This window comes from Coturnix japonica, chromosome 1 (genome assembly GCF_054131305.1).
Source record: "Coturnix japonica strain WE chromosome 1, WE-NBRP24, whole genome shotgun sequence".
NCBI lineage: Eukaryota > Metazoa > Chordata > Aves > Galliformes > Phasianidae > Coturnix > Coturnix japonica.
This window is the reverse complement of record NC_140663.1, coordinates 65,179,364-65,198,692: the sequence shown is the minus strand read 5'-3', so window position 1 is coordinate 65,198,692 and position 19,329 is coordinate 65,179,364. Positions and strand designations below refer to the sequence as shown.

General features: G+C 41.3%; 1 protein-coding gene across 4 annotated transcripts in view; it reads right to left on the bottom strand.

Moving 5' to 3' along the window:
- Nucleotides 1-3,205: 3,205 nt before the first annotated feature.
- The window catches only part of LOC107318119 (uncharacterized), a 36,772-nt gene continuing 20,648 nt past the window's right edge, over nucleotides 3,206-19,329 (bottom strand). For 3 of the 4 annotated variants that reach the window (XM_015871531.2, XM_085522209.1, XM_085522213.1), the window contains 13 exons: nucleotides 18,155-18,236; nucleotides 17,719-17,783; nucleotides 17,202-17,464; nucleotides 16,182-16,342; nucleotides 14,404-14,556; nucleotides 12,878-13,007; nucleotides 11,952-12,026; nucleotides 9,846-9,935; nucleotides 9,366-9,520; nucleotides 8,245-8,406; nucleotides 7,771-7,841; nucleotides 7,353-7,457; nucleotides 3,206-7,081 (listed from right to left, as the gene is read on the bottom strand). In XM_015871531.2, coding sequence (XP_015727017.2) covers nucleotides 6,927-7,081; nucleotides 7,353-7,457; nucleotides 7,771-7,841; nucleotides 8,245-8,406; nucleotides 9,366-9,520; nucleotides 9,846-9,935; nucleotides 11,952-12,026; nucleotides 12,878-13,007; nucleotides 14,404-14,556; nucleotides 16,182-16,342; nucleotides 17,202-17,464; nucleotides 17,719-17,783; nucleotides 18,155-18,236 — 1,667 coding nt within the window. In that variant the 3' untranslated portion in view covers nucleotides 3,206-6,926. The remainder of the gene's footprint in view (nucleotides 7,082-7,352; nucleotides 7,458-7,770; nucleotides 7,842-8,244; nucleotides 8,407-9,365; nucleotides 9,521-9,845; nucleotides 9,936-11,951; nucleotides 12,027-12,877; nucleotides 13,008-14,403; nucleotides 14,557-16,181; nucleotides 16,343-17,201; nucleotides 17,465-17,718; nucleotides 17,784-18,154; nucleotides 18,237-19,329) is intronic. The other variant, XR_014936536.1, reaches the window with a different exon arrangement.

Below are 19,329 nucleotides of genomic sequence, written 5' to 3'. Positions count from 1 at the left end.
CTGCCCTGCATCCAAACCAACACAGCTGGAGGCAGCATTGTTAATGACCCACTCAATAACAAGCTTTGTGTGAGCAGTGGGACAAGCCAGCTCATCAAAGCCACCTGCAGAGTCAGCAACAAGGAAAACACAGCCCAGAAGCCATGGGGGCTATCTGAGAGACCTATTTCAGCCACTAGGCCAAGCAAATAGTGGCAATAAGTAGGCAACCCCTGAACAGGAGCAAGGACTCCCAATAGAACCATATGAAATGGGGTGGCAACCCTAAAAGCTCTGAAGCAGATGAAATCGGGCTAGTGGTGAGGCACAGCTCCTACTGGTTGCAAGATCATGTTTGGAGAGTTTGTCAGTGGCTCAATGCCTGGATGGAGTGAAGAATGATACCACTCAGGTCTGTACAAGGGGTGCTATTTAATATCTTCATCAACAACAGCAGTGGGATCATGTCCATGCTCAGCAAATTTGTAGATGATACCAGATTGTGTGATCTACACACCTGGGGAATAGGGTGCCATTCAGAGAGAGACTCAAACAGCGGACTCAGGTGAACCTTACAGGGTTTAAGAAAGCCAAGTGCATGGTCTTGCACCTGGGTTGTGCTATCAATACAAGCTACGGTATAAAACAATAGAACACAGCTCTACTGAAAAGGATTTGGGAGTATTAACAGATAGCAAGCTGAACAAGAGGCAGTAATGTACTCTCGTAGCACAGTTAAAGCCAATCATGTCCTGGGCTGTATCAAAAGAAGCATAACTAGAAGGTCAAGGGAAGTGATCCTGCTCCTCTCCTCTTTTTCGGTAAGATGCTTTGTCCCAAGAGTAATTTTACTGTGTTAAATGAGTATAAAATGAAGCATGTGTAGCAGCATTATGTAAATCAAGTACAGTTAGTATGATAATACAGCTGATTCAGCTAGTAAATGTAAAGCATACTGACTTGAGTGTTAATGATGCTTAATTTCTTAGAGACATCCAGTGACCAGGTACAAATCTGATCCTAGAATGGATAGAACCTCTTATATATTAAACCAAAGCATGAACACTAAAGACTGCTTTAGAGGTTCTTGTATCTAATCAACAGTGTTTACTTACTGCATGAAGTTTGGCTTTCTCTAGTATCTGTCTCAAATATCAGCTTTTTCCAGTATTCTGAGAAAAAGAACTACTGAGAATGCTTTCTTTCTTCTATCTTTAGAAAGAATGAATACAAGATCTCCAGGGCTGTGAAGCTCTAGTTTTATAGAATCATAGAATCACCAAGGTTGGAAAAGAGCTAAAAGATCAACCAGTCCAACCATTCACCTATTACCAACAGCTCCCTCAACACAACATTCAGTCACTCCCTGAACACCCCCAGGGTTGGTGACTCCACCACCTCCCTGGGCAGTCCATTCCAGTGTCTCACCACCCTTTCTGAGAAGTAATGCTTCCTAATGTCCAGCCTGGATCTCCCCTGCCACAGCTTGAAACCATTCCCTCTGGTCCTATCACTAACGACACGAGAGAAGAGGCCAACTCCCAGCTCACTACAACCTCCCTTCAGGAAGTTATAGAGAGCAAAAAGGTCTCCCCTGAACCTCTTCTTCTTCGGGGTGAACATTCCCAGCTCCTTCAGCCTCTCCTCATATGGCTTGTGATCCAGACACCTTTGTTGCCCTCCTTTGAACATGTTCATGAATAGACAGCTTTGTTGCCCTCCTTTGAACATGTTCCAGGGCCTCGATGCCCTTCTTGCAGTGAGGGGCCCAAAACCGGACACAGTACTTGAGGCACAGCCTCACCAGTGCTGAGTACAGGAGAACAGCCACCTCTCTGCGCCTTCTGGCAACACTGTTTCTGATGCAAGCCAGGATGCCCTTGGCCTTCTTGGCCAACTGGGCACACTGTCGGCTCATGTTCAGCCAAGCATCAATTAATACCCCCAGGTCTATTTCCTCTATGGTCTTCCAGTTACTCCGCCCCAAGCCTGTAGCATCACCCAGGGTTGTTGTAGCCGAAGTGCAGGAGTACAGGACGCAGCATTTGGTCTTGTTGAACCTCATCCCATTGGCTTCAGCCCCGCTCTCCAGCCCATCCAGATCCCTCTGTAGGGCCTCGCTACCCTCAGGCAGATCTACGCTCCCAGCCAACTTGGTGTCATCTGCAAAATTACTGAGGGTGCACTCGATGCCCTCATGCAGGTCATCAATAAAGATATTGAAGAGGACAGGCCCCAACACCGACCCCTGGGGAACGCCACTTATGACCGGTTGCCAGCTGGATTTAACTCCATTCACACCATTCTGAGCCTGGCCCTCCAGCCAGCTCCTTACCCAGCCAAGAGCGTACCCATCCAAGCCACAGTCTGCCAGCTTCTACAGGAGAAGAGCAACATGTGTATTTATGTATTTCAAGCTTTTTAAAAATGAAACAAAACCAAACAAAAACAACAACAAAAAAACCCACATTACTTAGAATGTTTTATTTTTAGACATAAACCAAGATTTCCCTAGGTTCTCAATAAAACTTTTCAAATGTAGCTCATGCCTGTATTTCATTGCTGTTCTTACCACAAAAAGAAACAAGCACAATTGCCCTCTTCAGTGGGTTATCCTTAAGTTCTTTTTTTCTCGTAGTAGCATGGAAATGCTGGCTTACTTATTTATATTTTTTGTTCAGATACTCAAATGGTTCCTGTGAAAGATTTATGCTTCTGTTTACAGCCCACATTTTAAGCTTGCACTAGCTAGCACTCAGTTTGATTTCTTTCTTCACTCAAGCCACAGTCATTAATGGGCATCACCATTCTAGCTGTTCCTGTAGCAGCAACGGGAATTTCTGTGAAGGGGAATCATTACAATTGATCCTAACCTAATTTGTCAGAACTCTAATTTAGGTTTTTGTCTTGAATCTCTCACTAGAGATAAATTTGTTCCTTTACTGGCTGTAGAGACTTATGTGCAAAACCAAAGGGTTTTTTAAAATTAGTGAGATGATGCTAATGTGTTTATCTTTCATGTTTTTGAGCGTTTTAAACCATTCTGCTTGGTTTAAAATTCTTCTTCCTACTGTAAACCTTACTACTTTTAGTTTGCTGTTGTCAGATGCATCTTTCTCCAAATAAATGGCTTTTAGGTTCAATTTTGCAGTGAATGAACACTGTCTCTGTGCAGCTGGAATTAAAAATCAAATCTTACAATCTCAATTTTTTATATATATATATATTTTTCTTTTTCTTTCCCTGTGGTTACTGTCCAGATCATAAATGTTCTGATGATCATCCTTGAATTTTCTATGTGCTGGAGTACTACATAACAAAAATGAAAATAGATCATTGCCTGAAACTCATTAGAAAAGTTTAGCTTATATGACATGTAGAATGCATGCCTTACATTGACAGGAATACTTAATCGGACAGATTAAGAGACAACTTGTCTGAATCTTCCCACCTGATAGAGCATGTTGGGAAAGCCAGGAACAGCAAGATTGGAGCTGCTTTCTAAGTAAAGACCAGCTTGGAGCCAGGGATGACCCTAGTAGAGGTACCCTTGCTGGCGAGAATGCACAGCTAGAGTATCAGAGCAGGGTGGTGATAGCAGAGTCCACAGATAGCCTCAGGCAAGGTGAGGTGAATGGCAAAACCCTCTGGAGGCTGCAGTCACAAGCGGAAGGAATTGCAGCAAGAAGAAGGTATTCCTGTCTCTGTAGGCAAAGGCCTACTCCAGAATGTGGTTCTATGTCTCTATACTTAAGCTCAAAGATACTTCCAGAGACAATAAGGAACAGATTAATTGGCGTAAGAAACCATTCAGGGTAACAGGAACCTGTTGGTGCACTTGAAGCCACGACAAGGAGGAAAGAAGTGTTACCTCTTAAGATTATTCACATTTAGAAATAGAACTTTTTTTTTCTTCTTTCTTTCTTCAGCAAACACCATACTGATTCATAATGTAAAACACTAGCAGCATTTATAGATTCTTGTTCAAATAAGAATATTTTACTGGGATGTGTTATTTTTGCTCTGAGGTAGGTACCAGCTTCAGTTCTCCTAGGCAAGAAAAGTGTACACATACTGTAGCCTGGTTTGGAGATGTTTTTGATGGAGCAGGGCTGTGATCTGCTAAAGCTGGAGTTGAGCAACCCAGCATACCAAGAGGCTACTTGAACTGACCCAGATGGGAGTTAATGAGGAAGTCTGGTAACAACCAATCCAAACTGGAAGCTGAGGGGAGTAATCAGGTCTCAGCTGTGTTTGTTTAGCACCGTAAGAATGTTCACCTTGCTGTATAGATGTTTTTTTGTTTGTTTGTTTTGCATAATAAAGCTGGAAGACAGATATCGCTATGTTAGTGCCAGTCTGTTATTCTGTCCACCTGCCTGTAGGCGCTTTCGGAGCTATCTCCCTGTCCATTCACCCTGATCATCGTCGCTGGCAGCAACAGTCTGACCATAAGTTAAAGAGACAACTCTAGAATCTTTCAGGTTGGAAAAAAAGATCATAAAGTGCAACCATCAATTTAACACTACAAATCCACCACCATGTCCCAAAGTGCCTCATCCACACATCTCTTAAAATACATCCAGGAGCAGTGACTCCACCACTTCCATCAGATAGCTTGCTCTAATGCCTCACTATTCTTTCTGTGACGAAACTTCCTGACGTTCAGTTTAACTTTCTTCTGGCACAACTTGAGGCCATTTCTTTGCACTCCCTCACTTGTCACTTGAGAAAAGATTAGTACCTACATTGCTGCAACCTCTTTTTAGGTATTTGTAAAGATCTAAGAGGTCTCACCCAGTCCTATTCCCTAAACAGTCCTATTCCCTAACCTTGTATGTCTAGTTTTCTAGTCCCCTCAGTCAGCTTTGTTGCTCTTGTTTGCAAGAATTCTAGCAAATTGGTATTATTCTTGTAGTGAGGAGCTCAAGAAATCCCCCTTACTAGTACAGTAAAATCCTATCTTCTCTAGGTCATCCTTTTAGCTGATATGCTGATGACTAATTTCACTAGGAAATCTGCAGCAGCAACTATTCCAGGGCATTCACAAACGTATCATAAGGCACTTAAGATCATTACCAAAACTAGTAAAGCAAGTTTTCTTAGCTGCCTTAGTGCTAAGTATGGCTATTTGTACTTAATTTAAAAAGGAGTGTTTATGGAGAAAATAAACTAAAATACTGAATATATTTCTGAAAATACTCAGAAAGTAGTCAGATACCCTTATTTAATATGAAAATCTAAAATAAGGAAAGCAGGGAGAAGTGCATGAATTTACTAGGACTAAACTTCCTTTTCTTTTTTTTTTTTTGTTTTTTATTCCAGCCACAATTACTGGTATAAATAGGCTGAAATAAGCCATATCACAATGTATGTAGGAATTCAAGGTAGAATGTTATAGAAAAGGAAAGCTGGAAACGTGAAGATAATTATTTAAATAATTTAAATTTAAGAAAGATGGTTTTCTTTAGTGTATTGATTCATATACTTAATCTTGTATTGATGTAACTAAATGCAGAAACAATATTTTACAGTTCAAGGTATGTTCTCAAAGAAACGGGTTCTGCACAAAAGCAGGACTATGTGTAAACTGGACTGGAGTAAACTGGACTGGAGAACTGGAGAGTTCTACAAAAACAACAGAGTCCCCGGCACATACTTTTAATTTATCTACAGCAGTAAAGTATATCAGTGTTTACCATAAGTGTGCAAAATGGTGCATGCGGTACTATATCAACTATGAGACTAGGAGCACCAGGAAAATGCCCCTTCATTCCAAATGCCTAGGCATGGTTATTTTGTATAGGGTATGTACCAACATGTCAGATCTTTGTAAAAAGTAACTATTCCATTTGAGTGGGAGGTAGAGCAGAAAATGGTCATTTCAGATGGCTTGGTGGGACCCTGGATCAGGAGACAGGTGACTTGTGAAACAGGTTCTTCAGCAGTGAGGGGTTCTTCAGCAGGACAAGGGGAAATGGCTATAAACTTGAGCATAGGAAGTTCTGCAGAAATATGCAAAGGAATTTCTTCATGGTAAGGGTGATGGAACACTGGAACAGGCTGTCCAGGGAGGCTGTGGATTATCCTTCTCTGGAGATACTCAAGACCCACCAGGACACCTACCTGTGTAGCCAGCAGTAGGGGACCTGCTTTGCAGTGGGGTTGTACTCTGATCTCTGGAGATCTCTTCCAGCCCCTACAATTTTATGATTCAGCTTTATACTTCTTAAGGTGCTGGAAATCATCACAGTGACTTCCAAAAACTTTATAAAACTCAAGTGTATATCCTAATGCTACTGAGGATTCTTAATAGCATGATAAAACTGAGTTCAACTTGGTGCTTCCTTGTATCTGTTCCTTTTAAAAAGGAAAACAAGACAACAAACAGTAGATGTGTATGATCAAATAGATCCATTGTTCTAAGTAGAAATTAAACTATGGAGATCAATACTCTCAATACATGAAGAAAATATTCAAATGGAAAATTCTCATCTAATGCTGTGCTTAGTGCTTAGTGCCTTTGTTCTCAGGAACTCAAAGCACTTAGTGTACTAATAATAATGAATTTAGCCTCACCACGTTCAGTGAGGTAGGTAAGAATACCCCATTTCACAGATAGGAAAACTAAGGCAGAATTCTGAAGTAACTGCCAGCGGTAAAACCAGAATATATTTTCAGGAGTACAGATCCCAGTGCTCTGTTCGATTAAAGTAACTCCCTACTAACACAAAGCAAGAAATACATGCAACATTTTTCTCTTCTGCTGCTGCAATTCTGGTGACAGAAAGGAAGTGAATAATTTTTCCTGGTGGAACTCCCACTTTCTTTGGCAAAAGACACCCATCTGTATTACACTCTTTGCAGAGGTTCTTATTCTGAGGAACAATAGAAAAAGATGTTTTTCTCCGTAGCAGGGAGACTGCACAGGTCCAAACAAGGTAGAATTATCTCCTGCAAAAGACTTGCTGCTTGGCATTTTTCACACGCTGTTCTTCTTTCAGGTTCTTTTGCCGTGCATGCTTGCTGGAGATGAGCTCCACATGTTCTGAGGGGAACCACCCCCTCTCCCTGTCTGAAAGTCTCACTCCTTCAATCCATCCTGCAGGAGTGGGGACAAAACAACATGAGGCAAAATTGGTGAGCATTTTTTTCTCTTCCCTCGATCCTCACTGCAACAAAGCCTTAAAAGCCCTTTCCAGCTTCCACATAAACTTCCTCTCAGTCCAACAATCACAAATGAGAAGCTCCTTCTGAAACTGGATTGTGCTGCCGAAAGCTTGATGCTACTTAAGTAACTTGCTAACCATAATTTTAGATATTGTATATTCGTATATAACATAGATATTGTATAATTTAGATATTCTGCTCACCATCATTGCTGTTCTGCATAACCATGATGATATCCGCTTTCTCTAAAGCTAGCTCATCATTTTCCCGAGCTTTGTACGACCTTATGCATTGAACCTGTGGTGCATCTAAAAGGAGAGGAAAGATCATAATGGTACACAAGAAAGTAACAGTAAACCTCTGTATGCCAGCCCAGATGAGGATAAAAGGCTGACCAATCAATGAAGAGCAGAGAATTAGAAGGGATTACACATCTTCTACCAAATGAGGAGTAAACAATAAGTAGAATGACTGACATAATCTGGCACTGAGGGGGAAAAAAACCATGAATATATTTTAATTACGTAAAGGCAAATATTCTGCCATGGAGTCATTCTGGGATATTCCACCTTGCAGTGATTCAAAGTTGCCCACCCTCCTTGGTAAGCAGAGCAGTCTCACCAGGGCATTCCAGGAGGTCCAGTTCCCCTTGCGGAGGAACCAAAGCAGAGATCCACCTCAGCTTCTCACTGCTGAAAAACATCACCGGGTATGTGTCAGATTTCAGTGTGAGGGATAGCAGTATGAGAAGAGTATGGACGTGCATACTCTTACAGGACCTTACAGGAAAGATCAGGAAGCGGGTCCTTACAGAAACAGGGAATGTGGAAAAAAGGGTGGGACAAGGCAAAAACTCCCATTTTTGCAGGCTGATAGTATGAAATGACAATGTAATATTCTATAAGCAGCTGTGATGAGAGAGGAGCAATATGATTCATTACGGGCTTGTTATGGCAAAAAGATGATTTCTGAGTTTCCATTCAGCAGCTATGTTTTATATTTCAGCATACTGGTAGTTAAGGGACAACCACCAGGCTTATAGGAGGTGCCTGGTTATGGCATCGGATATACTAAGGTAACCTTGAGCTAACTCACTGTGTCTCTGTGCGAAATAGAAACTCCACTCTCTTTCCCTGGTAATTCTGAAGTAGAAAGAGACGGAAAACATTTTTGTTTGTTCCATGAAGTTTCATCTCACACTTTTCCCCACGTACATCTGAGAAAGCAGCATGATCAAACACAACAAAACGTCCACCCCTGCAGGTAAAGAGGAGGAACAAAAATTGTGATTATTAAGGTGATGAAGGTTAAGAAGTGAGTACAAGTAATTCCCTGATGTTAGGAAAGCAAGAAGCTTTTAGTCATTATTGATCTGCCTCACGCACAATAAGTTTTGTTTTTGCTGGAAATCTGAGAAGGCTAGAGAAGATTTAACTCAAAGAGTGGAAATACTACCTTTGCAAACTCTGTCCAGTCAAGGTTCTATTTGATAGACTACAGCATAATAAAAACACCCACCCACCTTTTCCAATGACTTTTTCTGTTTCACTAATTTGTACATTCATGAGACTTCATACTGTCATTAGGAGGAAATCATTCTTTGAGTATGTAACAATCAGAAAGATCAACATGATGAAAAGGTGATACAAGAGGTAAAATAACAAAGTGACTAACACAACAGAAAGATGTTATAAGGCAAGGACTGCTCACCTGTCTCAAAGATCCAGGCTCACAGGGGAAAACTTCACAAAGGAGGGATCTTCAGAAAGAGATCCTTCCACAGTGGCAGGTCTAAGAGAGGTGGAGCCAGGCTCCACCCCTTCCAGTCACACAGGTGAATTGCCTTCACCTGAGCTCCCAGAGCTGACCAGGTCCTTTCCCCAGATGCTCAAACAGTGGTTCAGGCCACAACTCAATAGTTACCGTACAGAGTGTAACTACAATAAATTGCTATTGAAGTGTTTCATATTGTAGAGATAGACAGAATGACAATATTGCACTGTGGACAGTGAAGTGTCTAGTTAAGTTAATACATATATTAATTAAACATCAGGAATGTTAGATTCCACATGCTTACGTGATATTCATGTAACGCAAGGTTAGGAAAATGATTTGACAAATACTACCACATGCTGGCAGGCAGACTCTTGCTAAAGCACAGACACAGAAAGAGGCATTTTATAAGTGACAACAAGAACTGTGGCTGAAGCACTCACTCCTTTGGCCGAGACAGGAGGAGACAGTCATTGAAGAGATGTAGGTAGATAGGACGGGTGGTGACTTTCCATTTTGGACTTGAAATATTGAAATCCAGTGCTGTTAATTCACCACACTTCACAAGTCGCCTTGACTGTGAAATGAGTGGGAATATCTACAAGACAAAAGTAAATATTCATATGAAGTGTATGCAAGGAAAAAGTATCCAAGAGTTTTGGATTTTGGTCTTTCTCAAGAGGAAGCATACTTTCATTACTTCAGCTGGACTGGGACAATTTGTGTTAGAGACTTTCAGTTGAAGTCTGACACAAGTGCCTGTGTAAGGGAAGCACTGATGAAGAACTAAGTTGCATAAGCTGCTGAACCAGCAGCTTATATGTATAGAGGGGAGGAGAACAAAAGAAAGCACAAGTGACTCTGTAATGAAATAGATGAGAGATATTAGGCTAGAGCAAGGCCAAAGGTGCAGACAAGCTCACCTTGCACTCAAATTCAATCTTCTGGCTGAGGTAGATCAGCTCTTCAGTGCTTTTCATGCGCTGAACATTTTCATTGCAGTCCTTGATGAGCTGCAAAGGAAAATGGGTGACAGTGAGGGGCAGCACAGCCTACTGGAATCAGTATTGTTCCCAGGAACCCATGAAGAATAAGTAAGTTACAATTGTGCATCCTTCTGAGAGTTTAAAAAAAAATAAATAATTCCAAGCAAGCATACTAAGCTTCTCCATACCTACAGTGACTTTTTCCCTGAAGTTTTTATCTGAATTTCTTAAGAAGTCTCTGGGTTCCTTCCAACTGAGGATATTCTATTTATATTGTTTTAACTTTGGGATAGTAGTGAATTCTTTCTCCTTTCAGTTGACAGAATTTTAATTACCAGTCATTTGGGTGGAGCTTCTATTTGATGCTCCACTGTAAAGACAGGAGGTTGATGAGATATCAGGCACAGATTTTTTCACTACCCAGACCTTGTTGCAGTAACTGTGAGGACCTGGTACAAAAGAAGTATTTCAGTCTTAAAGTTGCCCATATAGCTGTCTGAGGTGATACAAGGCAACAACATAACAGTGTCATAGAGATGGCTTAAACACAGCTAACTCACAGAATTCCATGTATGATACCTTACTCACCTGTCTCAGACTGTAGTGTTTTGGGATCTGTGCAGAAGGCAAGTGCAGTCCTTCAGATTTTAAAGAGGTACACATCATGTAGAACTTGTGTTTAGGTTTGTGTTATAGAGTTGTGGTGTTATTACAACAAAGGGAGTGACACCCCAAGAAGGTCAAATGAAGACTAGACAAAACAAAGGCACAAGGGCTACCAAGGAACAAGTCAATTTTGCAGTACAATTTGCAGGTAATAGTCTCAGAAGATTTTAAGTCTTGTAAGTAAGAGTAAGAATGAATGTAATAAACACCTTGAGATGCATTTTTTTTTCTTTTTTTAGAGCAATATTTTCTTGGAGAAGTGGGGATAAACTGATAGTTAAATAGAGACAAAGATAAGGAACACAAAGGAGAGATAACATTTAGGAGACTGGTGTGATAGACAGATGAAAAATCTTTCAGGTTTCCTGTGGTATGCTTGGTAGGTTTCCAGCACTTCAGGAGAAGGCCATGGCCATGACTACAAACCAAAGGCTGATAACAACAAAGTATGGGATCCTGTGAAGTAACAGGGTAGTCTCTGTCCAAAAAAGAAGTCCACTTTCCCCACAATTAAGTTTTTGCTATAAACTTACTGTTGCAAACTCTCTTGTTTACAACCTTGGGATGGTGTACCTGCAAACCTAGCAGGCATAAAAGGATGCCTGAGAAAAGCTTCAGGGGGCTTTTCACTTTCTGCTATTTGCCAGTTAGAGAATTCAACCTTTGGATGAGGTCTCATCTCTCCCCCTCATCTATTCTCCAGCACTGGTGGGCAAGCACTGGAAGTTCTTGAAATGGAGCAGTGATGTCTTTTTTGTCTTTCTCTATTTCTCTGTCTCCCCCTCTTTTTCTTCATGATCTTCTTTTACTCATTTTCTTCAGTAGCCATTGACTAAATTTGCCTTGAAACACTTGGTAAGTGCCAAATTATCCTTTATCCATAACATTGATCAACTGTTGTTAGCAAGTTGCCTAATCTTGCCTTGAAGTAGTTGATTTATCCTTGGTAGAAACTTGCTTAATTTCTCCCTGGAGTAATTGATAGACACTTGTTGGAAAACATTTTGTCTTGCATAGTTCCTGTGAGTAACTATCTAACTCCATTACTCTGGAGACTCCTGCAGAGAAAGGAGTGCCCTATTTTGGGGGCTCCAAAGATTTACCTCCCTTGTAACCCACTGACTGGGACAAGAAAACTGGAAAGATGAATCCTGAGTTAAGTACTATTGGCAAAGATTCAGTTGCATCCCAGCTAGGTCCTATCTTAGTGCTTGATGCAGAAGAGTCACGGGAACACAGTAATTTGTTTTAGATGAGAATTGGTAATATGGGCCATTGACAAAGGTGAGGGTCTATAGGAAAAGCATACACTGACACTTTGGTATTCTGCAACTGTGCAATATGGAATGGCTTTAGAGAACAGGTTGACAGACTTACCTTTTCAAGTGCATCATAGGCCTGTGTTGCTTGCACTTCCTCCTCAGACCCAGGCCGAGTTCTCTTCAGGATATTCTGCATGAGAAAAAGCATTTTTTATAATGTAGACAGGAAGATCAAAGCTCTGAGAAGGACTGAAGAAACAAGGAGACATTAAGGTACTAGCCTCAAGAGAGACTGAATTAGTGTTAGGAGATGTGGAGGGGCCAGAAAATTGAGATGCAGGATGCAGCTGACAAACTGCACTTAATAGGGCATCCCTGAAAATTTAAATTATCCTCTGCAAGTTGCACGACATAATCTGAGCACGAACAGTCTTAAGTATAGAATAATTCTTTGCCTGATATTCCTTTTCTCTTTTTCAAAAGAGGCTCAAATAATCAAAAAGAAGTTCTGCAGAAGAGCTCAAGGCTGATTCAATGGGGACTTGCACGCTGACTTAATGGGAGTGTCCCAGAGAGACAGTGTTGTAAGGTAAAGAGCAGAGATAGACTGCCATCCAGTGGGCAGCCAGGGAACATGTGCCTTCTAGTAGGAAGCCAAAAATAAAAAAATAAATGAACGAATAAAACTTAAAACAACATGTTCTGAGACTACTCTATGAATTACTCATTGGTATGTAATTGCAGTAGTAGTGTTACAACTAAGTCCTAACAAGTATACAAAACTACACTGCCTCACAGGAGAGACTGTATCCAATTAATGGCATTCATCTAACATATTTATCATCATACAAACACCTGCTTTGTTTTTGGAAAGGCATATTCACAATAAATGCAATACAGCTGCTTTAAGGTATCTAGCCAAACTTATTACATAGAGCATGAAGAGCTGTATGCTGCTAGTTCATATTTATGTGACTTTCAGTCTTGAAGAAGGGTCAGCATAAAAGGAAGTGTAGGAAAACAGCTAATAAGCACAGTTACCTGTAGGAGGAGTTTAAGTCGAGTGATGCGCTGGAAAGGGAGGATGAGGAAGGATTTAAGTGAGAGGCGCTGGCATACTGGATCACTTTCCAATCTCTCCAGTACTTGTTGAAATCCTGCATTTCCACTCCTGTGGGAGCGTAAATGAGAAAGGGCATCTAGGCATCAGCAAATAAACAGTCTTTCTAACAAAGAGAAAAAGTACCAGATTTCAGTGAATGCTAGAGTATGCCAGTCACTGCAGTCATGTTTTGGCCCTGGAGCAAGGGATGTCAACAAACCAGACCACTCTGCATAGCACAAATAAGCATAGGTTTCTAACAGCTATAGGAGGACAGCAGTATCACAGAATCACAGAGTTGTATAACTCTTGCTAGATCTTTCCTCTTTGTGCTATTGTCTTCCAGAATAATCAGAAGTAGCATCTATGCTTCAGTCTCACCTACAAAAAGAATACCTTTCACAAGATAGTGGTGGTTTGTAATCCTTTCTTCATACCAAATGGCACAGCTCCAGCAGCTTTATCCAGAGAGTGGAAAAGCTGCCTCCACATTTTTGCTACTTCTGGGAGGAACATTACTCCTACCTTCCCCCCCTTGTGTCACTTAACCTCTTAGAAACAGCCACTGCCACCCGGTTTTCTGTCTCGGACAGCAGCAGATACAAGAATAATGGTATGCAAGTGGCATCTACTGCCAGAACAGCCAAATCCTATAACCCTGAAGAGATGGAAAAGAAGCTCTTAGACTCTGTAGAAGTATCTCACAAGCAGCCATTGGGCCCACAATGCCCTAGATGATATCCTGAAGGTTCTTTCCATGCAGAACGGAGCCTTCACTGAAGAAAACTAACTGTAAGACTAGATGTCTCCCAGTCAGCAGCACCCAGAGCACCCAATGCCTGAGTGATTTTTTTGAAACAGTGACTTCTTTCAAAATCGTCAACTAGGACTGGGTTTTTACTGAGACAATTAGTGCAGAAGTGCTAAGGAAACCTTGCTCATGACTGAACCTGAGCAGTGCTTGATTGCACCACTGAGTGCAGAAGAGGACAGCAAGAGAAACTGATGGTGCTCGGACCTTAGGATTTTCAATTTTCCCATTTCAAACACTCTTGGATAACCTGTTTAGATTTAATGGTAGCAACAATACTGTTCTTAACTATCGCTTTCAGGTTCTTAATAGTCTGAAAACAACTGTCTAGGACAGTCATTTTTTTTTTATCTACGGCTGTGGCAATTGTCTTCAGTAGAAATATTCTACTGAATATTATTATCTTACATCATTCACAGTTGTTCTTTTTCTCCTCTCAAAAGAGGAGCCTTACAGCATCTCAGTCCTTCTGTTCTAAATGCTACTGAATTGAAGAAGGCTTCCACCTTTTCTTCAGGAGATGTACTGCAAGGACCAACAAACGGATCAGACTTGCTGTATGCCCTGTCATTTGAAACAGTGTGTATCAGAAGTGCAGCAGACAAGTAGGAGGCTTTAACAAATGTTGAAGGTTTAAACAAATGAGAAACTTACAGTAACCGCTGGAAGGTTTGCTCCTGGTATGTCTGGTTTGTTACATAGGGTAGATACACCCTGCGGAACTCAGGAGCATGTTTCAGAGCCACATCACATACATGGAAGTTGAACATGTCCTCTTCAAACTTCTCTTCCAAGTCAAAAAGGAAACTGCAGCACACAGTTGTGGTGTCATAGAAGAAGAGAGAAATACAGAGCAGTGATCAGTAGTAGCAGGAACATCTTCATTTCTTTAAAATCTGGATAGCTCACACATAAGCACAAGATAGCTCTACTCTAACAATAACAGTTTGGGGCTAGACATCAAGGAAGAGGCAGAAGCAATATGGGTTACTGTTCCTCATTGAATCACAGAACATCCTGGTTGGAAAGAACCCAAAAAGGATAATCAAGTCCAACTCCTGTTTCCACACAGCCCCATCTAAAATTCAACCCCAATGCCTGTGAATGTTGCTGTCCAAATGCTCCTTGAGCTCAGGCAGGCTTGGTGCTATGACCCCTTTCTTCCTGGGTTCCTGTGCCCAACTACCCTCAGTGAAGAGACAAATACCCAACCTGACCCTCTGATGATGCAGCTCCATGCCATTCTCTTTGGTCCTGTTACTGTCATCAGAGAGCAGAGCTCTCAGATCTTGCTTCTCCATTCCCTCTCATGAGAAGCTGTAGGCCACCATGAGGCCTCCTCTTCTCCAGGATGAACAATGAACCCCAGCTGCTTCTCCTATTTTTTGCCCTCTAGACCCTTTACTATCCTGATAACCATCCTTTGGAAGATCTCTAATAGCTTTATATCCATGTTACATTTTCATAAGTCATGACACCCAAAACTGCACACAGCACTCAAGGTGAGGCTATACCAGCACAAGGCAGAACAGGACAATGACTTCCTTCAATGAGCTGTGCGATCTACCCCCGGGTACAGTCAGCCCTTTTGGCTGCCAGGACACAGTACTGACTCAGATTGAACTTATTATCAACCAGATTGCTTTCTGCAGGGTTGCTCTCCAGCTTCTTGTCTCCTAGCCTGTACATACAGTGAGGGTCGGCCTGTCCCAGGTATACAATTTGAATCTTGCAACTTTCATGCATTTGGCAACTGCACAACCCTCCAATTAATTCCTGAGAAGCTATATTTGCTACTTCTAAAGTTACAATGAGGAAACAATAGCAAATCAGGACATCACCAAAAAGAATTCCCTTGGTAGAAACTGAAAACACAGAGCAAACCATACCTAGCCTTACAGGAGAGAAACAGAACAGAATCAAAGCAGATTCCTTGCACATGGGGTCAGGTCTATGTTTTATGACTTACACTTACGTGATTTCATATTAGGTATTGTCATGTCATAGCTGTAAACATATTTACTTATTTTTGATTCAGGATTGTGCAGCTGCATCTTCTCTACATGGATTTTGCAAGAGTTGCATTTGGTTTGGACTGAGGTCTAGTTACTTGTTTGTAGCTAGTGCCAATAAGACATGGCAGCATTTTGAACATTCTAATTCTGCAGTGATCTCTGTGTACAGTTGTATCATTTCTAGGACTTAACACCAAGATTTGCATTGTCCTGTCACCTAAAAAGGTGATAATGGTTCCTTTGAGGGCAACATTGATACGCAATCACAAAGTGCTATGTGCACATATATCCAACTCAAAGGTCAGTGAACATACAGAACAGGAATGAGAGATGTTACTGATAGAAACTAGTAGTTTCAAGGCTGTATTTGCACTTCGTGGAGGGTGTCAGATGTGGAAGAAAGGGTGCGTATCTCACCTGGCACTGACATCACGTACATCCTGAAGGCGTGAGAAAAGCCACTGACGCTCCTGATTACTGAGAACTGCCTGGAGATCTGTTGATCGCTGGAAGTGATCCACTGCCACATTTAAACTGCGCAAGTAGGAAGCCTCAGACATTATCAACTCAAATTTGGCCTTGAGAGAAGAAAAAAGGGAGCAGAACATAAGCAGAGCAGGCAAGCCTGCAACGAATCTTACCAGGTGGACAAGGGATGAAGCAACAAAACTTTTAGTATGAGATGTGCGCAATTAATTACAAAAGAAGAGAAACTTCAGGAATGAAAGACAGCTTGTGGTACGACAAACAATAGCAACCTATTCTAATGTTACTTTTCATTCCTTGACTCCACTTTCATTAGGTCCCCTATTTTACATGCTCCCATAAATTTTCCAGCATCCACACTGCCCACATTTTTTTTCTCCTTCATGTTTCACATGCTGTTGTTTTTTTTCTCTCCCTCAGAGTTCTCCCATCCACTTTTTGGTCCCTCCCATTTTCCTTAACGTATTACTCCATGTACCAATTTGCTGAATACATACATACATACATATTCTCATTCTCCCTCAGCCCTGCAGCACACGTGGGTCAATTCTGTAAGCTCATGCTAGCACATGAACTACAATTAATTGTGGCTTTATTAGCATCTCTCATAAGCTTAAGTGTAGGAGAAAGCTCAGTCTTCTCTTTAGAATTCTCTTTTGCATTAAACTTGTTCAAAATTCCTTGTTTTCTCTTGTTCCAATTTCCTGGCATCTGTTTTCACAAAGTTACTGAAAAAAAAAAATCATCTTATTTCTGTGCTTCTTCTAACACAACGCAGAACTTCAGCACCGTACTAATTCATAAGCATAGACACCCACATTCCCAAGCCACTTACAAGAGAACCAACCACTGCATTCCCACATTAGGCATTTTTGCTCTCCACTTTAACCACCATCCTCCATCCTCCTTGACTACAAGCCACCTACCTACCTTATCACATCTATCCATTACCTCTTGCAGCTTCTGCTCATCACGGGACATATTGAGTAGCAATCTGCTGCCCCGGATCATGGGGATATCCTGCCAGAGGGATGCATTTGATGACACTGACAGGCGTTGCAAGTATGAGTCCTGAGGAGATAACACTTTCCTTCGCAGCCTTGGGGAGCTTGGCAAATTTGATTCTGTATCCTCTGCAAAAGAATCCACTCTCTTCTGGCTCTGAATGGCCTTGTTCAGAACCACATCACTGTACTCCTGATACAGCAACCTTGCTGTGAAGAGAGGTATATATTTTTATACTTTCTATGGCAGCTACCTGCCCTCTCCTTATGTCTGAAGAAAACTCTGTTAGGATAATGTTAAACCATACGTATCTACTATCAGCCAAGCGGTGACCGCGACTCTGGCTTCACTGCCACCACTAAACACTCCTTTCTAATGCTCCCAAGTGACAAAAACCACAGCAAGGGTAGGAGATGACAGAGGATAGGGGTCTGCCATAGCACTTCAAGCAGAAGGTACTTACAGGAGTTAATGAGTTTGGAGTGCCGACGTTTGAAGGTCTCCATTGTATCTGCAGGTTTCTTTTCTCTGTCAGGGAGTAAGGATTTGCAAACACAGAGAAAATGAAGAGCACAGTGCCAGTGATGGATAACCTAAATCTTAGTAATGGATCTGGTACAACAAGGCCCTCTCTTTCCAACAAGCTCAAGTTCCACATGCTTTACTTTAGAAAGAACAAAATTTGGCTTGACGGAAATACTATCCACAGGACAGCAATACTTGTGCTGCAATGGAGTCCTCTCCTACAGAACATGGATGGGAATACAGCTGTAAGTCACCTTATCACAGTTTTCTACCTGTTATCTTCATTTTGGCCCCTCAGAAACAATAGTAGAGCAACAGGTATCTGTGTTACACAAATACGAGGCCACAATCAATGGAGCCTTTAAGAGACTTACCGCAATATAACTGTTTCTGAACTGACTGGAGGTTCCCTGTGCGCCTTGTGTGCTTCTTCCTCTGAAGGAACGGGACCGACTTCTGTATATAAGATAATTAGAAGGTAAACACAAATACAAATATGGAGTTAAGCGAGAATCCTGAACAGATACCACTTATCCGTGCAATAGTCTTAAGTCTACAGTACAAATGCTCTCCTGAACTTTATTTCTGTTTTTTGTAATTCGTGGCATTACTTACACTTTAAATCTATTACTTCATCAGGTTTGCCTTTCATACCAATAAGAAGGCTGACGCTTTCAGAAGTGACAGTAATTCTGAGAGCATTGATTTTCAGTTGCCTAAGTGAAGATCTTCATACTGCCTGCAGGCCCTGTATTTGTAAGCTGCCTTTTCCTTTTCAGCAACTTGGGCCAGGTACCTGAGGATCTATGAACACGAAGTTACTACTTGTGTCTTGCTTTTGCAGATGTTGAGCTCCAAAAACTCCCAGCAACATCCAGGATAGAAACACCAAACGCCTCCCAAAAATCACACATTTCCAGAGCCTTATAAAAGATGACACCTGGTCGATTCTGCATGAGAATGATTTGTGTTATCCAAAATTTGCATTTATGTGCCCTGACTGCTTACTAACTGCTGTTTGAGTCAGTGTCTGTTTATATAAAACGAAGAAAATGTGGCCTTCTCTTTTATTCTGTGAGAGGTTTAATTAAATAGGGATTGAAGAAATTACATATAAATTCATCAGAAAGATGAATCATCAGAAAGTGAGACTAGAGACTGAGCTGTAAATATAAGTCAGGGGGAACTGCTGCCTTGAATGTTTTAAAATATTGAACAAAAAATGAAGAAATTTTTGAGTGTGGTGCCAAACTCTTTGCATCCCTCAGCCATTCTCTCCTTTCCCTCCATAACAGAACTCTAGCACATTGTGGAGCTTGGAAAATAAACTTATTAATTTCTGAGGAAAAGCAAGTATATTTAAAATATTATATGAGTGTTGCTCCAAAAGTACTGCCTTCTATTTTATTATGCTGGCCCACAACATCCAAGGCAGATCATGATGGCATGGTATGGCAGTAGAGATTCAACCTTTCCACCAATACTGTTATATTTCATTGCCATGTGACGGATGGCAGCTAAAGGCAGTCTAACAAAGTTGCTTCATGCG